This window comes from Cucurbita pepo, chromosome LG11 (genome assembly GCF_002806865.2).
Source record: "Cucurbita pepo subsp. pepo cultivar mu-cu-16 chromosome LG11, ASM280686v2, whole genome shotgun sequence".
Taxonomy (NCBI): Eukaryota; Viridiplantae; Streptophyta; class Magnoliopsida; order Cucurbitales; family Cucurbitaceae; genus Cucurbita; species Cucurbita pepo.
Window position 1 is genome coordinate 1,519,695 of NC_036648.1, and position 19,636 is coordinate 1,539,330.

The 19,636-nt window shown below is 33.6% G+C and overlaps 4 protein-coding genes across 4 annotated transcripts; 2 read left to right on the forward strand and 2 right to left on the reverse strand.

The window, feature by feature from the left end:
- Positions 1 to 1,318: 1,318 nt before the first annotated feature.
- LOC111806069 (transcription initiation factor TFIID subunit 10) lies at positions 1,319 to 3,934 on the reverse strand. The gene is made up of 6 exons (XM_023691418.1): positions 3,777 to 3,934; positions 3,602 to 3,666; positions 2,580 to 2,642; positions 2,206 to 2,263; positions 2,084 to 2,134; positions 1,319 to 1,698 (listed from the first exon to the last, which is right to left on the reverse strand). Exons 1-6 carry the CDS (start codon positions 3,867 to 3,869, stop codon positions 1,618 to 1,620), a joined length of 411 nt encoding a protein of 136 aa, XP_023547186.1. The 5' UTR covers positions 3,870 to 3,934; the 3' UTR covers positions 1,319 to 1,617.
- Positions 3,935 to 4,766: 832 nt separating this feature from the next.
- Positions 4,767 to 8,947, reverse strand: LOC111806067 (uncharacterized protein At1g32220, chloroplastic). Its single transcript, XM_023691415.1, has 10 exons — positions 8,703 to 8,947; positions 7,953 to 8,070; positions 7,763 to 7,851; positions 7,278 to 7,333; positions 7,137 to 7,192; positions 6,713 to 6,806; positions 6,132 to 6,211; positions 5,777 to 5,819; positions 5,440 to 5,531; positions 4,767 to 5,239 (listed from the first exon to the last, which is right to left on the reverse strand). The coding sequence occupies exons 1-10, from the start codon at positions 8,756 to 8,758 to the stop codon at positions 5,060 to 5,062; spliced, it is 864 nt and encodes a 287-aa protein (XP_023547183.1). The 5' UTR covers positions 8,759 to 8,947; the 3' UTR covers positions 4,767 to 5,059.
- A 3,892-nt stretch (positions 8,948 to 12,839) lies between these two features.
- Positions 12,840 to 13,450, forward strand: LOC111806068 (protein GLUTAMINE DUMPER 5-like). Its single transcript, XM_023691416.1, has one exon. The coding sequence runs from the start codon at positions 12,874 to 12,876 to the stop codon at positions 13,321 to 13,323; it is 450 nt and encodes a 149-aa protein (XP_023547184.1). The 5' UTR covers positions 12,840 to 12,873; the 3' UTR covers positions 13,324 to 13,450.
- Positions 13,451 to 16,350: 2,900 nt separating this feature from the next.
- On the forward strand, positions 16,351 to 17,760 carry LOC111806065 (zinc finger protein CONSTANS-LIKE 4-like). The gene is made up of 2 exons (XM_023691413.1): positions 16,351 to 17,110; positions 17,204 to 17,760. Exons 1-2 carry the CDS (start codon positions 16,412 to 16,414, stop codon positions 17,516 to 17,518), a joined length of 1,014 nt encoding a protein of 337 aa, XP_023547181.1. The 5' UTR covers positions 16,351 to 16,411; the 3' UTR covers positions 17,519 to 17,760.
- Positions 17,761 to 19,636: the final 1,876 nt, after the last annotated feature.

Below are 19,636 nucleotides of genomic sequence, written 5' to 3' on the forward strand. Positions count from 1 at the left end.
ACAACTTGCAACCCTCTATTCTCGAGTTGGGTTGTCCAGTTATTTATAAAAATATATTATTTATGTACAAATCTCATAACATATTATTTATGTACAAATCTCATAACGTTCAAATATCAAACAGTTATAAGACACAATGCATTACTAATATCGATACCAAATGTTAAATATTCTTAATATTTTTTAAGGTAGAGTAGAGTTATGTTGAATTGTAACTCTATTGTTCGGTTGGTCGGATTGACCTAACTGAATGCAACTTTCAGTTTTCAAAAAGTTCGACTTAACCCAAATCATCGGAAAAAAAATTCTAACCATATCCAACTTTTATGATTTTGGTTGAATAGTTCGAGTTGATCCGAGTACCATAAAGATATATTAAAACAAACGTTGATTCTGGTAGCAAGGGTTTGTTTGTTCAAAATTAGAATATATCCTAAATTTTAATTAAAAACTAAAATTAACGATTTGAAAGAGAAAATTGAATCGAAATTAATAAATATTATTATGATGAGGTGTGGTGAAATAGGGTTGGGGTTGGGGTTGTCGGTGCGTGGGGTTGGCATACAATTTGAAAAAATGGGCACATGGGATGGCGTTGGCGCTTAGCAGAAGGCATGTGATCGGACCTTTCCATCTGGTTTTGGACTTAATGTCTAACGCTGTGGGGTCCCCTTTGGTTGGGTCCCTAATCTCATATTATCATTATATTATTGGTTGGGTCCCTAAAATTAATATTTGCAAATCTAATATTAACTCAATCATTTAGTAAATACTAATTGGAACCACTGTGTTCATTAAACTAACAACATTGATCTACGAATATAATTAAATGAACCTAACAGCTAATGAAAAAAACGCGATTTACTTTGTGCACTTTTAAATTCGTAAAAATTTAGTTCATAACAATTGAGTGTCGATTTAATAATAAGATAAAGAAAATAAAGGGACAAATAAAGAGGAAAGATGGGAGGAATGAATAGAAAGGAGTGATTAGAAGAGAGACGACAAGACATAAGAATTGGAAACCACTTTGTCGTTCATATTGGGAAGATCCGTTCAAACCCCACCCAAAGATTTGCACACATAATAATAAAACTCGGAGACATGGTCACGTTACCTTATCCTCACTTCTAAGAGTTAAAATAAGATCAACTAGAGTTCTTCCAAACTATCCCCAAGACATGCATTTTAAGTATATTTTAGTCGTTCAATCCTCAAAATGGCTCAACTTCAATGAAAAAGATTTCAATCGAAACAATTGAGTTTATTTAAAAATGAACTCGTCCCTACCGAACTCATAAACACAAACATAAAGAGATGGACAATTAATCTGAAGTTGCAAATCCATGGAGAATGCATCATGATAACATAACCTTGTATGAACAAGAATGATGTTTTGGGTTTCATTATGCACAGTTTCATTTAGTAGACATGTAGAAAACGCTTAACATATCTACTGCTATGACAGTTCACAGACGGGCTACTTAATGATAGCAATACTAACATGACTAATAATTGTGCATGGCAGGCAGCAAGAGTACTCCAACCTGAACTATGATGCATCGGTATATTCACGAACACAACGATGAGACATTTTAACCATTATTCCATTCCAACTCATTCCTCTCTGGAAGTAGAATCCACTCCGGTTGAAGGGCTATCAGCAAAATATTCTTGATGTTTCACGTTCACGCCATACTGTTCATCACGTACCAACAAGACGGTTAGTTTGGATAAGAAACTAGATCTTCCAATGTCTATGATCAAAGGGTATCAATTACAAATGCACATTTTAAGACTCCCCACCAAGTGTAAACTGCATGATGTTGAGGATGCACCATGCAATTTGAAGAACTAAAAAAAATCACAAATTCTTCACAATATTACAGCCTGCCAGGAGTCAATTACACAAATAAAAATCGAGCAGATGTTCAAAAGAACCCACCTATAGCACCTTTTAAAAAGAAGAATGCATACCAGAATCAAACTAATGATCTCTTATGTCTATATATGAAATATCCATCAAGCACAAGAGCTTAATAATTGAAAAAGGAATGAGAAATAAATAACATTTCGAGCTTACCTCACGAAGAGCCTTCGAGAGATCATCCATGGTCAATATTAAGCGCTTATCCTGGACCAGCAAAATGTTAGACTGGCCAAATAATTTATCAATCAAGAGACCCTGAGTTACAAAAAATGCACCTTTTGTTGTTTATCCCTTTTGTCTTTCACTACTGCTGCCTGTCTCGCCTTACAATGCCTACATTGCACAGCCAAATAAGTTATTATTATTATTATTATTGAGAAACTAAAGCATTTGAAAACCCACAGAGAAAATCTCCCCAGGTACATAAAAGGGCATGGGAAAGAGATGGTAGTCATTTAACGCCTTCCAAACAATAATAACGCAGGCATGGGGGTTGAAGTAGAAAAATTAATAGGTGCTGAGGTCAGCTGTAGAGAATTACTTAGAGTAAATCGTTAAATGTAATTAAATGTAAAGTCTGCAACTCAAGTTATGATCATATTTTACTTGCACCCCTCATGCAAAATAAGAAAGAAGAAAGCAAGCATACTGGAGAGCATCACTTGCAACATCTGCAACGAACTTCTGCGTAGCAACAGCGACAAGCCTGATCCTGCGAAAGTGAACGCAACAAGCCAATTTCTAATTACAAATAATTCTTGCAATGGTGAACACAACTAACGCCAATCAAAACTGAGAATCACTTTACCTAGAAAGCACTTAACCAGGCCAAGGTTAAAGAATCCATCTCATAATAATCAAAGATCTTAAATGACTTATATCCTCTCCATTTTGAAAAAATTTAAACGCCTAACNAAAAAAAAAAAAAAAAAAAAAAAAAAAAAAAAAAAAAAAAAAAAAAAAAAAAAAAAAAAAACTACGAAATGAAATGGAAAACAAGAGTAGAAGAATAGTTGGAATAGAACAGGCAAAAGTTTAAGAACTAGATGAACTTCCCCAGTGCACAATTCTCAGCATAGAAATGCAGCCACTAATAACACCACTCATTGAAATCAAAAGTCCGAAGCAATGACCGCTACCCAGAATACCACTATAAACACTAAAAAGGCCGCCTTCATGTTCAATAACACTACTACAGAACAAACCAGGTAAGCACATGTCACGCCCGACCTACAAAGAATAATCAAGAATTTACCCCAGGGCGAAGAATTCCCATTTCTTCATTGGGAATGAGGTGGGAACTGTCCTCCAATCTCATACTCGGTTCATTCATAGAGATTAAGTAATGTAGAGGCAACTTCCCAACAACAAAAAATCAGCAACAATAACCAACATTGTCTCTTTAAAAAAAAAAAAAATACTCGAAATAAGAAATCCCCTAATTGCAACCCCCGGCAGGATTAAGCATCACTTTGATCGATATTAGCAGTCAACAACCAACCAACTGAATAAAAAATTCCCCAAGTACGATTAAATTGTGAAAATAAAGAAATACCAATCATAAAATTAGGAAAAAAGATAAATCCATCTCATGTGTCGATCGAAAAACCGCGTTTTAAACCTAGGGTTTTGATGAACGAAAATAATAAAAACAAACGAAAAGGTACCTACAATCGAACGTCGGGACACTGAAATCCACTCTTCCCTAAGTAATGTTCCACCAACTCGTCGGGAATCTGTGAAATGATAGCCGAAAAGAAAACACCGACATGATTTGAACTTATAGAAAAACGCATGGAAGGAAAGAATCAACTCGGAGTTCAGCAGCATCCAAATGAGATCTTACAGTGGGAGTATACTCCATTAGAGATGCTAGAAACTCGGAGAGCGCTGCGTCATCGTCGTGCCTGCTCCCTGTCGCTTGTTGGCTATGGTTCATCTTCTTCGTCTTCCCTCTCTTCGAACGAAGCTCGTTCGAATTACTCCTTGATTTGAGAAGCTTATAGAATTAGAATTTTCCCTTTATATAGAAGACCCATTAGTCTACGTGGCTCTCGTTTTCTCATCCACTTAAACATTACTTTGCGTAGGCAACATTAAAAAAAATCCAATAATTTATTTTTTTTTAAATCCAATAATTTATTTTTTGAAAAAAATTACACTTTTTTAGTACATAAAATTTTAATTTTATAATATCTTAGCCTAAATTATTATAAAAATATGTTTAATCATTAATACTCTTAAATAAATTATGTTTAAAAACTATTCATTAAATTTTAAAAATAGCAATTAACACCTTCTATTATTTTAATTAAAAATTTATTGTCGATATATAGACGAAAATTTAAAGTCGTCTATTGATGCTTCATAAATTATCTCTACATTTTACTGATCGATAAAAGTGTTTTTAAATGTTTTCGACATCGCTATCCTTAGTTTTCACTTAATTAGTACTCGTCCTTTAACATAAATTGTTGAAATACGTATTTAAAAATCTCATCCGCATCAAAATGTGACCTTAAACTTCTTTTAATATAAAGATGGTGTAAGAGTTCTTCTTAATTCGACGTTAAGCTCTGCTCACTTTAGCATAAGGTTAACTATTTAATAAGCATACAACTTAGTTTTAAATGATGTATCGATATTACATGCATTGAGGTCACATAAATTATACTATTTTGCGAGTATGGACACTACCCGATGAATGCAACTATGTCGGTATCGTTCGAAAGAGTGTGACATTCAATAGCATTAAGAAAATATGTATAAAGGTATTCATCTAACACTACAAATTTTCTCCATAAGTTGGTTCAGGCAAGCAGCAGACAAGGATGGATACTGAATGGGAAAGAATTATAACGTTTAGATAAGGAAAAACCAATACCAAACTAGCCAAATGAATACTTCTTCTCCTACACCATGAATTTGCAGATCTCTGCATGATATTATTAGCATCAGATACAAGAAAATGAACCTGTCTTTTATCTTCAACCCAGTGCACAAACTGTCGAGTAAGTCTCATCAAGTGAGAAGTTCAACAGACGTTTAGATTTGGACTCTCTAATATATAGATATATATAGTGTTATAGGGAGAGAAAATGTGCATGCCTTTTAAGTCTCTTATCGAATCTACTTCGACTTCTGTTGACTGTACCGTTGTATGCCATAGACGTCGATGATGCCAGGAGGAAAGACGGGGTCCGTTGCTGCCCGAACAGAAACCCTTGCCACCGAAGTCACGCTTACTGGAGGAGTTAATAGAGGACCAACGAGTGGTAGCTGGTGTAGTGGTTTGGCGTGTTGAAGAACCTGCAGGGAAATGTCTGGATTAGGATTAAGAGATTTGAATATCACATGATCAGATCCATTTTACTTGTCCAGAAAACCAAAAACAAAAAACCAAATAGTTATCGAGCCAAGCGTTAAACTAATAACGGTGATGAGAAACCGAAGTCCATGGCATAATGGAAAGCCTAAACGAGAAAACAAATGAAGAAACCACAAGTTACCATTTCCAAAGGAGAGCCAATTACTCCCAGAGGTAACTTCATGCTCCCGACGTTACGGGTCCCGTAAATAAATCCCGGCCTCAAAATCACTCCTGAAACGTATATTAAAGAACATTTTATTCTCCACATAAACTGTTAACTTGTAAAAGACAGGATAATTTAGAAAAGAAAAACAGGTTAACGAAAGCCAATAAGCAAGACCGCTTGTTAGCAGCTAAATGAAAGAGTATTGGGAGTATACAATCATCTTACGTACTACAGGCAATATATCTGAACTGCACAAGCAAAAGTGTAAGTTAAGAGTTTGAAAGTAACATTGACGGATCAGAGATCTAACCTCCATAAGGAAATTTAGTGAGGAGTTCTGTCTCAGCCGCTCGCTACACAAACCGAAACACAGATTTTGCATGAGCCACATCAATCCAAATTACATGAATTGTGAAAAAGATTTTCATAAGAAAACAATGTAATATAGAACTTCCATCTGCACAAAATGGAAAGATTGGTGACCCAGATTTCTGGTGGAAGTTAAATGAGTCATTTCATCCATCAGTTTTCAACATTTTTCCTTAAAAACCCCTCGACCATAGTTTGAATTGATCAAGAAAGGCATTAACAGGCTACATGATATATAAGTGTCCAAGATCTTGATTAATTACCAACTCTTAGAATAAAAGGAATAGAAATTCTACCTTTCCCTCATAATATCCCTGTAGCAAGTAATTAACCAAGCCAAAATCAGCAGCAGAGATATAGACATATCTCTTTACACCTGTAAGCGATTGGTACAGCCTTGGTAAGAGTCAAGAAGTATAGCAAATATTAAATTAACAACAATCATTTGATAAAATCTTGAAGTTAAAAATAATTGATAGGGCCAAAGTTAGACTAGTGACATGGAGACCAAAACATTTAGTTAGGATTTCTTATAGTTTCTTGTTGGGAGGGGGTTCTCTCTACCCGTGGCCCCGAGGTTGTACCTTTCTTTTGCTTTACTGCAGTATCATTTCTTATTGATGAAAAGGAAGAAAAAAACTAAGGCACGAGAAAGAAAAGAAACACTCGAGCATCAGATAATTCTGCATTAGAATTAAAAGTACAGAGACGGCCGATGAAATATAGGAAATTATTGGGCAGAGGAAGTGTGGTTATTGACATGAGGTGAGATGCTATCAAAGCATTAGAAGATTTAAGTTTTGACAGGAAACAGAAGGGTCTAGACTCCATAATTTCAGTTCATTTTCTTAAAGTTATTACCACATAAAAACTGCACCTTTATCTGCAGCAACTCTGATTGCATTGATATTTGCCGTCCCATTGATCTTGTACATCTGAGAATTGGAGCCAAAACCACCAATGCAAGAGACCTAGAAATAATAAACTAAAATTTACCAAAACTAGCAATCCCCGGCACAAGTAGAGAAATAAATTTGAAGGAATAAGAAATGCTATATACAAGTAGAGAATCCTCCCTTTTCTAAATGCTACTTGGTACTTATTTAGTTGTGCGCATAAATAAATTCGTTCCTGATCACAACTGAGAATAATAGCTGCTAGGAGTCTTACCAACAGTATCCTGACAGTTAATCAGGAAGTGTGCACATAGAACTCAAACCCTTCCATATATCAGTGGATTAATGTATACACAAGAAAGTTGTAACTAATTTACAATATAGAATAAGTTGAGGACTACATACAACAGCGGTAACACCGTCAAAAGCTTCATTCAGTGAATCAGGTGAAAGAAGGTTTCCTGGCAATGGGAAAAATAGTTTAGGCATTTTCATAAAGCCAGCACACAAATATGACAGTTGAAAACATCTGGAATGGAAGCAAACCTTGATGCCAAATTACATTGTTAGCCCAAGAATCACGTATTGATGATCTACCAGACCTGATAATAATAACAAAGCGCCATTGATTGTGATGTCAGAATAAAGTTTCCAACACTAGGAAACTGAACAAAGACATTGAAGTTCCCATTCATTAAACAACAAGATGGAAAACAAATCATATTATCTATAATCGCGACCGTTCTGGCCTGATTTCGCCGATACATTTTCATTAAGAAAATAGTGATTTGAAAGGCAGCATATAGCGATCCAGTTTCCAATAAAGAGTTCTTAAGGTTTTGAGCTGATTCTTTTGTACTTTCCATATTCAACATATATTGAAAACTAAAGTGTACCTATTACAATCAGTTCACTCAATGTGAAGGAAACAAATACAGATTTATATGATCATTCAAAAGTGTAGATCTTACGTAAAACAATCTATGCGCTATAAAAGCCAAAGATGCATATGCTCCAATATCGAAACATACCTACTAAGGCTAGCAACTGTAAGACCACGATTTAAGGCTTCTTGACAAATATGAGAACCCACAAATCCATTTCCACCCAGCACCAGCAACTGATCAAATGCACATGCCACAGAGATAACATTGATCAAAGTCAAAGATATAGACAGAATTACAGAAATCACAAGCAACCCTTGGCCTTCTTTTCATATACCTTCTCAGTTGGAGGTGGGGGAACATTAACTGTTTCAGCTTCCTCAACCTTGAACGGTTCGTCGACCTTGTTAGAGTCTGTTGAAAATGGTCTCCCGCTCTGAAAAGCAGTCACTGTGCTGTACAATACAGTTAAGAAACAACAAAATGATTGCCGTTAATCACATTTAGTAAAAGGAGCTGCAATTGAGTCATAAATTATTCTTGACATCAGGATTAGAAAAATTAAATAAATGAAGATCCAGATTTGATCAAGCTGAAGGAGGTCGTGGGGTTTGCATAATAAAATATTGGGGCAAACGCCAATCACATTGTTCTCAATTTTATCCCCACTGAGATCATATCTGTCTACCAACAGACCGAACAATTCTACAGTCAAGATAATCAAAGTTTACAACTCTCGAGGAAGTCATTCCAGTTCGGATTCATACAATAATGAACAATTCTGAAAAAACCCGATTCACTAACAAGTCTAAAAGCTCGAAATGAAATTCGACCACCAAATTCAAACGAAATTCGACCTACACAATAGTATGGCCACCCCCACCCCCACCCCCGCCAACACCCTTTTGGTGGCGAATTCCGTATATATCCGATGGTTAATCGGCAGTAAGGAACAAAATAAACCATAGAAGAACTGAAAGCATTGCAGAAACTGAATTCAATATACATTTCTAATAATAGACCAGAAAAGAAAAACAATCCACCATTCTAAAACAAAATTAAGTGTCATAAGATAGAAGGAACTCACTATAACTTGGGAACCGATGATCTCGAATGGATCAGCCGCGAAACGATCGACCTCATTTCCGATTAAACTACCGGCACTTCCTTCTCCGCTACTTCAACCAACGAAATAATTCTCTCGATCTCAAAGCTTGGGCGACGAACCACGATCAACAAAGCTAGGAGTTTAGGTTGTAAACTTATTCTAGCAGAGCAAATGAGGGCATAGGAGAGTGAGAAACGTGGCGCGCAAATGTTGAGACAGGTTTGAGCCCTTGTGGCTCAATGTGAGCCTATACATTCTTGGCTGGGACAGAATAATCTAGTAACCACAACACACGCTATTCCCTTTTCCGATTCATTACCAACCGTCCGATTTCATTGACCCAAAACCATCGAAGGATGGAAATTAATACCACGCCTCTTATACAAATAGTCAAATATATCATTAATTTATTATAAAATATTCAAATTAAATACATTATGTAAACGTACCTATCAATTTGAGTAAATTTTGATTAAAATAAATAAATAAATAAATGTGGGATAAAGACAACAATTTTAGATATCCAAGACATGGGCCGGCCCTAAAATTGGGCCCATTGTTGTAAACCAGGCCCAATTGTTAATTCCATATTTTAAATACATCACCCCTAAAAAAGTTAAAATATATAATATAATTAAAAATTTAAAAGTAAATCCAATTATGGATTCAGATATTTTCTATTTTTCCAATTATATTAAATTTGCTATTTTTTTATTATCCATTTTCTAAAAATAAAATAAAATTCCCCATTTAATTTAATCTCATTACATTGATTCTTGTGCTATGCTTTGTTTATTAGATATGATTTTATTCCTAGTATAATATATGTTCTTGCAAATATATATATAAATAAATAAAGAGATGTTTAATTCAAATAATATCTTATTATTCATTTTGGCATCTAGCAACTATAAATATTTTTGTAAAGGCAGCGAATACAATGAAAGTGAGAGTACAAAGGAGGAATATTTATCTAATTATTTAATAAATTTATATAAAAAAAATATCCATAATAATGGATTATTTACAAAAATAATAATAATAACAAATAAATATATCCACCTCATATGCGATTATTTTTTTAAAAAATAATTATTCGACATTGAAAGTTTAAATAAATAACAAATAGATTTAAATTTTAAAATTTTAAAATTTTAAAATTAAACAAATATTAAAAACTTATATAAAGTTTTTTTTTTTTTTTTTAATTGATTTATATTATTAGTTACGTATGAAGATCCAACCCCGAATGGATGTAGAAAAGGATGTAACTGTGTGGGTCCCAGATAGTGGCGGCGTCATGTCCCGTCAGTTACATGGCCAGCCGTGGGGTCCACCGAGTTCGATGCTGGTAGGGCCCTCTCCGGCTGAGTGGCTCACAAACCCCACCTTTGTCTCTATTCCTTTTTTTATATATATATATATATTATTCTTTTTATGGGTCGGAGATCTCATATTAGTTGAAAAGGAAAACGAATGATTATAGGGTCTGGAAACTTCAAGAGACAGAAAGGTTGGAAGGGAAAGTCTAAATAGGACAAATAGGACAATATTTACTAGCAGTAAGTTTTTGGGTTGTTACAAATGGTATCCGAGTAGAACGTCAAACAGTGTGCCGACGATGACATTGGCCTCCAAATGAGTGGACTGTGAGATTTCACATTGATTGAAGAGGTAGCAAAACATTCCTTGTAAGAATGTAGCAATCTCTTCCCAGTAGATACATTCTAAGAAAAATAATATCGGCTACCTATAAGCGGCAAATATGAAGCTATTAGTAGGTTAAAAATGTCATAAAAACATATGGAAATTAATTAGGAAGTAAATTTTAAGGATATTTTTGTGTATGTGTCGGTGGTCGGGTGGTATATGCCGTATCACAGGCACTGATGCTGCCTGTTGGTCAACGCCTTGCGGCAAGAAACCGGTGAAACTCTTTCAATCCAAAATCACGAGACACCCAACCAACCGGTTTTTATTCAACCAAACTCCAATTCATCGCTCTCCTCCACCTACTTCCTCGTCAACTGTTTTGTCGTTTCACATGTCCGACGTATTTGGAGCGAGAATTTGAACTTCCGTGAGTTCGGTTTAATATATTGACTTTATATTCATCGAGCTTTTGAGTTTGCACGACGAATTCAGATATTTCAATCGTTTGTTAAATCTAATATCTTACATAGAAAAACATCACGAAAATAGAGCTTACCTCTAGCTCTTGACTTTCTCTGGCGAGAGTTATTGTCTATCGCGAACCTCTATGGTAGAATGAGTCGGGGATTGAGAGGTAGTAACACTGTACCAATTTTTTATTTGTAATAACTTGATCGAAGTCAATTCTTGTGAGATCCAACGTCGATTAGAGAGGAGAACAAACCATTATTTATAAGGGTGTATAAATCTCTCTTTAGTAAACGCGTTTTAAAATCGTGAGACTGAAGACAATACATAACGGGTCAAAGCGGACAATACAGATAAACACCAAACGATGTGTCAGCGAGGACGCTAATGAAGTGGATTGTGAGATCTCGCATCAATTGAAGAGGGAAGCGAAACATTTTGTGTGGAAATCTCTCCCTGTCAGACATGTTTTAAAATCGTAACAAACTAAAACGAACAATATATGCGGCGAATAAACTTTTACTTGCAAAGTAATTTTAAAATCTGAGGAATATGAACTACACGACAAATTTTATTTCCCTTCATCCCAAAACAAACATACATCAAATCAAACTTTATTTTATTTTATACAAAGTAACGCAAGGGGACATAAAGGAAGTCCAATATATTCCAATTTAAAATAAAATAATAATAATAAAATTACGGATCGCTTTATTGCCTGAAATTACATTAATAATTACCTTGAGCTAAAGTTATTTGGCAATAATGCCATTAAAAAGAGATCCAAATGGAATCTTATTATGATCTACTAAGTGGGCATGCATAATATTTCATGCTATTATAATAGACGAAAATACCCCTGATGTTGCCACGTTAAAACAAATGCAACTTAAGAATATTCACATTCTTTTAATTTTTCCACTAAATTTCGAATGTCTTCTAAAGTTAATAGAGAATAATTCCATAACCCATTAAATTATCTACGTTTAACTATATATTAAAATTTAAAATATACTTATTTTAGAGCTAATTGACATTAATATCATGTGATAGAATACGACAATTAATGTAAAAAAATTAAAAAATGGAGAGAATAAAATGTGATTAGATTTGAAGGGGTAGTGATGCAATGTGCTATTTATTTATAAGGAATATATTTCTATTAATAAAAATATTTTAATTACGGTTGACAAGTTTGTATCTGATTCGAGCATCATGCTACGTCTCCCGTCATACTTATCATAATGTCTCAAACATTATATATATTTATTTATTTGTTTTCTGTCGTTTTTTGTTTAAGGGAGAAAAACGACGTCGTTATCATAGAGATGGTAATAAATAAATAATATTTATATTTATTTTCTGTCGTTTTTGAAGTCAGCAAAACGACGTCGTACATGGATGCCATTATTTTAGATTCTAATAAATAAATAATTACGATTCGATTGACTTTAATGTTTTAAAAATAAAACATCACGAAAATAAATAAGAAAAAGAAAATTAAAAAAAGAGTATTTTTTCCTTTGCGAAGTGGGTCCCATCTTGTGTGCCGCTGATGACGTGGCTTCCGGATTAAAAGGGTCCGAATCGAGTCTGCTTCTTTTTTTTTTTAGAAAAAAAAAATTTAATTACATAATTACTAAAATAAAATAACAATAAATATAAACTATAATAATAATAATTTGATTTATTGGATTTTTTTTTAATGTTTTCACGATATTCAATTTTTGAATTTTGAAATTAAAAACTTTGATGAATATAATTTAAACTAATTTCATCATTATTTTTATAAATTATTTTGCATATGAATTTAAAATAATTTGATAGTTTAAAAAATATAATAAATTATTTAAAGAATTATATTTAAAAGTTCACAGTTATTTTGTACTATTTTAACTAAAAAAAGCGGCACCGGTCACCCGCTGCTGCCCGCCCAACCTTTCACCGCCTATAAATACCACCCCTCCGCTTTCCCCGCTTCACATCCTCAAGAAAAAAAAAAATTAAATTAAATTAAATATCCGAGGGTATGAGAGGCATTTCACCCTCCTCGCCGGTGAGTTCGCCGGTCTCGCAGCGGGTACCATGGCACTCGCCGGTGCCGTACCTGTTCGGAGGGCTGGCGGCGATGCTGGGTCTAATAGCGTTTGCGCTGCTGATTCTGGCGTGCTCGTACTGGAAACTGGCGGTGCAATCGGAGGAAAGAGATTTAGAGAGCGGAAATAGAGACAATAATAATGCGGAGAAGGAGGAGGAGAAAATTAAGGAGGAAGAAGCGAAGGTTTACGAAGAGAAGATATTGGTGATTATGGCCGGAGACCGGAATCCGAGTTTCTTGGCGACGCCGGTAACGCCGAAACTTTCCTCATTTTCCGGCCACTCTAATGCTTCCTCCGGTAAGCTTCATAGCCTTCAAAATGGAAATTGTGAGAAAGTTAAGGAAATGGGTTGCCGTGAAGAACATGAAGAAGCTGAGTGAACAACTCCAAATTATATTATTATTATTATTATTTTAATGCAAAAATTTCCAATTTTGGGTGTGGAGTTTTGCTTATTTGGATGTAAATTCTAGAGAGAGAAAGTGATAAAGTTTTGATGAATTTTAATTTTTGGGTTTTTTTTTTTTTTAAATTATTTATTTATTTTTATGTTTAATTGTGTAGTAATAATTAAAGGGAAATAAATAAATAGTTTGGGTACAACACTTTAATTTTAAATTAAATCACATCACCCTTTTTTAATGGTTCTCTCTCTTTTTTTTTTTTTTTTTTTTTTTTTAACTTATTATAAAAGAGAAAAAAAGCTAAATAAACAGGAGTTTTATTTATTTATTTATTTATTATTTTTATATTTTTGGTAAATTCTTTAGGCTATTTTAATGGGAAAAAAATAATTTTAAAAAAAAAAAATTGGGCAGAATTTAAATTTTCTTTTTTAGGCTATATTGAGAAAAAAAATAATCCATTGGATAATTTAGTAAATAATTATATAAAATGATTATCTGGAAACATATAATTTTTTCTTATAAATTTTATCAAATTTAGATTATACCCGTAATTGATTAGAATTACCTATTTATTATTACACTATAGTTAAAAATTATACGGTAAATTTGATTTTTTTTTTACTTATAATAATTGTTGAAGTGAATATTTACACGTGTTTAAGATGACATTTTCTACCTTTTTATTACCTTATTATTTATCGTAATTAGACATTAACACATTACTAATTATTAAAAAAACAATTTTTTTTTTGTTATGCAGATAATAATAATATAATAAAAATATTTATTAACTTCTAAAACATCAGATTCCCATCATTAATTTAATTATATATTAAGTTTGTTAGAATAAAATGAATTTGATATGTTAAATATATAATATTTAATATATACGGAATAATTTCCTTTTCCAATATATAGTTCTATTTAGATATTTTTTAAATTTATTTTCCTTTTATTTTATTTAAGGTAATAAAAATAGAATAAAGCAAAGAAAATGACCGGGAAATATATTCTTCAAATTGGAGCAAACTCGATTATAAAAGAAAAATAAAATAAGGAGACACGTGTCCGTTTTTTAGTGGACGATGTAGGCCAAAAGTGTTGGTAGATTGTTTGTGGGGCGATACGGCGCCGTATCACCATATATAACCCCAAAAGTGATGATTTCAATGAATTTGGTTTGGGAACATTAAATTTTTAGCATATGGTATAATATCATATTAACACATGAGATAATTAACGAATAATATAAAGTGTGAGAGAACGAGAATATAAGTTGTTTGGACGTAAAATGACGACTATGATATTATAAATAATGACAAATAATCGAGGTTATGACTAATTTTGTACGTTTAATCACGTGAATTATATTCATGTTAATTAATATATGACAAATGCGAGAATATTAAGTTTTTATTTTTTATTTTTTAAGACTAATTAATAGTATATGTAATACGCGTGTTTTGTAAAGATAAAACTAAAATATAAACCAACGAATGGGTAACTCGGGATTCCACACGTCGTATAGGGAAGAGATAACCCGACCCAGAGGAATTTAGAAAGGTATTAAGCAGGATCGAGACTATTAGACTCAATACAATATCTTGGCCCAACAAACCTAGTTTGTAAAGAAGAGAGTTAAAAAATTTAAAAATTTATTTATTTTTGGTCGTAATATATATATATATATATACACACGTATGTATTGTGTGTATATATATAATTATATTTTTCTCCTAAAAATAAAATTTGTACATTTATTAATACAAAAGTATTTTTGAAAAAAGAAAAAGGAAAAGTAAGAGAACACTTTAAAGTAGTTTGGAGAAAAATTGTAAAGCAATACTTTTGACTTGAATATTTAATGAAGAAATATTAAAAATGCTTTGTGATAAAAAAAAAGGAGAGAATAAAATAAAATATTATTTAAAAAATTTAACTAAAATGCTTATAAAATAAATATATATCTTCTCAAATTTATTTATTTTAAAAATCAGCACAAAATTATCTAAATATTTCCCTATTTGAAACGAGTTTCAACAACGGACATTAGGAGTGGAGCCCAACATGTTTTCATTGGGCCGAGGCCCACGAACAAAGCCAAGACTTGGGCCGTTGCTTGGGCCGGTAGAAGGCTCTAGAAAAAGCCGGTCCCACCTTTCTTATTCGATTAAGTTATAATAGACTATTAAATATTATTCAAAATTTTCGATATTTGTCTTTGAATTATATAATTGGACTAAAAATAAAACCTCTATTTCAATGGATAAATTAATACACGTGTCGTTCATATATTATTTTAATTTTTAGACTCCTTTGACGCCATTATTATGTAAAAGAAAATTATAAATTATTTATTATTATATGTTTTTTTTCGGTTTATCTCAATTCAATAAATAAATAAATAAATTAATTAATGTAATGATAAATTACTTTTATTCCCCATTTCATTAATTACCATATAAATTAATTTTCACCAACTTTTTAGCTACTTTGCTTACCAAATTTAATGCCCCATTTGTAATTTTTTTTATTAGGGGGTATAGTGTTAATTTTAATTTTTTTAATATTGAATAAAATTTAAAAAATTTAAAAGTATTTGTAAAATAAAATAATATTTTCATATTTTTAAAAAAAATTTAAGATTTTTTTTATTAATTTAAGGAAAACAATATTGTAAGCTTAGAAAATAGGTTTGAAATAAAAAAAAAAATTAATGGAGTAAAGAAGCCAAAACACGTGTACACATCGTGACGTGGACCTCACCCTTAACTTTTGCTTGGCCTCATCGAAAAATGATGAAAAAAAAAATCCTTTGATTTTAAACCCCTAAAAATTTATTAATTTCCCCCTACACTGAACGCGATAAATGCTTTTTGTTTCTATGGCTAAGGCTGGGCCACGTGGTGATGCTTTATTCGTCCGTGACTGGATTTCGTCGGCCCCACCGGATAGACTCTAACACGCATGACTTCCCAAAAGAATAGTATAGAACCGAAGGGGAGAGAGAGAGAACAGAGAGAGACTTTACATACCATTTTCAGTTTTCCGCCATTGAAGTATGGCTTCGAAGCTTTGTGATTCGTGTAAGTCCGCCACCGCCACTCTCTTCTGCCGAGCCGACTCTGCCTTCCTTTGCCTTGGCTGTGATTCCGAAGTTCACGCAGCCAACAAACTCGCCTCTCGCCATGCTCGCGTTTGGCTTTGTGAAGTCTGTGAGCAAGCTCCTGCTCATGTTACCTGCAAGGCGGATGCCGCTGCTCTCTGCCTCGCTTGTGACCACGATATTCATTCTGCTAATCCCCTCGCACGCCGTCACGAGCGAGTTCCTGTCACGCCGTTCTACGATACCTCCAACTCTGAGAACTCCCTCGCCGTCAAGCCTGGCGCTGCAATCAACTTCCTCGATGACCGCTACTTCTCCGATGTCGACGCCGATGCCGCTGATGTCAGTAGAGAAGAGGCCGAGGCTGCTTCCTGGCTTCTTCCGAACCCTAACCCTAAGGCAATCGAAAGTCCAGATTTAAACTCGGGGAAGTTTGAGTTTCCAGAAATGGATCCTTACCTAGATCTGGATTACGGCCATGTGGATCCGAAATTGGAAGCGCAAGAGCAAAATAGCTCTGGTGCCGATGGAGTTGTTCCTGATCAGACCAAAGGCGTCCATCTCTCATCAGTTAACGATCGCTGCTTCAACATAGACTTCCCCGGCGCCAAATCGTTCCCGTACGGTTTCAATCCACAGTCAATCAGTCACAGCGTAAGTCATTGTTTCTCTTCCGCTCAGTTTCTCATCCAAAATCTAAATACGAATTAATCTGAAACATCGATCTCACATGTTCTTCACCATCAGGTATCATCTTCGTCAGTCGAGGTTGGAGTCGTGCCAGACGGTAACGCAATGACGGATGTATCAAATCCGTACACAAAACCGTCAACGGAATCGTCGATTCAACCGCTGCAAATCTCGCCGGCGGATCGGGAAGCGAGAGTGTTGAGGTACAGAGAGAAGAGGAAGAACAGAAAGTTCGAGAAGACGATTCGATACGCATCTCGTAAGGCGTACGCCGAGACGCGACCTCGAATCAAAGGACGGTTCGCCAAAAGGACGGACATCGAACTCGAGGTTGACCGAGTGAGTGGATACGGCGTCGTTCCGTCATTCTAAGTTTTTTAATTTATTAATAATTATAAAAAGGGAAAAAAAAAAAGTTTGTGTAAATACGAAGGAAGAAGAATAGTCGGGGGGTTGAAAAGTAGGTTTTGATCCACGAAATCTGACCGTTGGATCAAGTACAACTCTTCTTTTTTTTGTAGCACTGAATCTTTTGCTTTTTTCTTTTTCCCTTACTTTTTGTAACGAAAATCTTTCAGATTTTGGTCAAAAAGGTCTTCTAAATTTTCCTATTATTTTTATTTTTCAATTTTGTTGAAGTAAGCACCGTTAATTTATAATATATTTTTGTTTTTATAAAGAATCTCCCATAATAAATATCACTAAAACTAAGTCATAATTGACATGTTTTTCTTTTTTTCGAAAAAATTGAAGAAAAAAGTTTATTAAATAATAATGTAAATGTCCAAACCCATCAATAACAAATATTGTCTTTTTTAGGTTTTACTTTTCGAGCTTGTCTTCAAATTTTTTAAAAAGTATCTACTAAGAGAGGTTTCTACACTTTAATGTTTTGTTCTTTTTCCAACCCATATGTGATCTTACAAATAAAAGATTAATTAACTCAACTCAACTCAACTAGAGGGTCGTAGAATTCAAATGAATATCATAAATTTCAACTATTAATAAGTGATAGCTATAAATTTAAATTAAACGTTACTAGAAGGTCTGGATACGTGGTACTCAAGACTTCGATTTTGATGCGAATTTGGATTTGATGAGCTGCAAAGGGACTACGATTGAGTGAGACAAAGCAACAAACTTTCTTTGTTGCCTTCTTCACGTTGTCTTACAATTATTGTATAACTGGCTACAACTTTTGCTTCAATCCTACCATAATAAAGTGGGCCTTCTTTTTCCAGAGAAGATGTGATCCCATGTGAACTAATTAATTGATAAAGCAATAAGGGTGCTGCATTTTTTCCTGGTTTCTTGTAGACCAAGTTAATTCTACCTAATTTGGTGGCCTTGTCTTCTATTTTGTTTTTTTGGGGTTAAACATTGCAAGGTTACCAGGATTCTCCCCCATATTAATTGGGGATAAGGCTGACAAGGCGAGAAAAAAAAAAAAGTTTAATCAAACCTAAATAAATACGTATACTCTCGACCAGTTAAAATTACCTTACATAACCACAAGGTTAAATGTTCAAATCTAATCTCGACCCGCTAGTCAACTTATACTTTTGATTGCAAGGCTAAATGTTCAAATCCAATCTAACATATTGTTAAATTTTGGAAGTTGTATCAATTTAAACCTTAAATAATATCATCACTAGCACAATAGAACAATAGAGTCAAACTCTGTACTAGTCATTTTAGGAAAAGATACCTAGAGATTTAGAGAGATCTAGATATTTTAGAAAAAAGATTTAGATTTGTTAGGTCTAGATTGCTACGCTCAATATAAATACCCCTCCAGCCTACCTAGCTTTTCATCCAAGAAATTCAAAAACAATAAAAAGTATAGTATTCTACAAGTATCTTGTATTCTCTTCGCGATTGGTATTAATAAAGAGTGCAAGTGTTTCACACCTAGAGTTGTGTTCAACATTTTCATGATATAGCTAAAAAATAACTAAATAAAACTACTCTTCTCCGACTTTTTAACCAAGCGAATTTATTTATTTACTTGGGAAGATTATAGTTAAAACTGAATTTTAAGGGTAAGAATAAGACAAATAAACGGAAGTAACACAAAAAATATAACCCTGAACTTACCCGTTTAAACCAAACTAATTTATTGTCACACTTTGCAGGTGACTAAAAATACCCAAAAAAACCATCGCAAATGCCAGGATTGGTAGGGACATGAGAGACCCAGCGTCACCATGCCTGCACCCAAACACGAAGTGTTCATGGGCACATGTTCAAGGTACGGCTCAGGACGTGTGGGGCATCTTGGGGGCAGGGCACCATACTATAATAATAATTGCAACTAAAGTGGATACTAGAAGGTTGGTCATAAAAAATAATTTGTACACTTAAGAATTTAGTTAATAAAATGATTGTTTTTTTATTTTTATTTTTATTTTTATCATCCTAGCGGCCACCTATCGAGCATGAATTAGGTTATATAAATCTAAAATTTTGCTAATCCATTACTAATGCTTC

What these genes read in the sequence shown, in the direction of transcription:
- LOC111806069 (XM_023691418.1), bottom strand. Translation starts at nt 3,869, where the DNA reads ATGAACCATAGCCAACAAGCGACAGGGAGCAGGCACGACGATGACGCA. An exon ending in TAATGGAGTATACTCCCACT is followed by an intron (nt 3,667 to 3,776) that starts GTAAGATCTCAT and finishes ATCATTTCACAG; the next exon opens with ATTCCCGACGAGTTGGTGGA. An exon ending in GTTGCAAGTGATGCTCTCCA is followed by an intron (nt 2,264 to 2,579) that starts GTATGCTTGCTT and finishes TGTGCAATGTAG; the next exon opens with GCATTGTAAGGCGAGACAGG.
- LOC111806067 (XM_023691415.1), bottom strand. Translation starts at nt 8,758, where the DNA reads ATGAGGTCGATCGTTTCGCGGCTGATCCATTCGAGATCATCGGTTCCC. An exon ending in ACAGTTGCTAGCCTTAGTAG is followed by an intron (nt 7,334 to 7,762) that starts GTATGTTTCGAT and finishes TATTATTATCAG; the next exon opens with GTCTGGTAGATCATCAATAC. An exon ending in CAATGTAATTTGGCATCAAG is followed by an intron (nt 7,193 to 7,277) that starts GTTTGCTTCCAT and finishes TCCCATTGCCAG; the next exon opens with GAAACCTTCTTTCACCTGAT.
- LOC111806068 (XM_023691416.1), top strand. Translation starts at nt 12,874, where the DNA reads ATGAGAGGCATTTCACCCTCCTCGCCGGTGAGTTCGCCGGTCTCGCAG.
- LOC111806065 (XM_023691413.1), top strand. Translation starts at nt 16,412, where the DNA reads ATGGCTTCGAAGCTTTGTGATTCGTGTAAGTCCGCCACCGCCACTCTC. An exon ending in CACAGTCAATCAGTCACAGC is followed by an intron (nt 17,111 to 17,203) that starts GTAAGTCATTGT and finishes CTTCACCATCAG; the next exon opens with GTATCATCTTCGTCAGTCGA.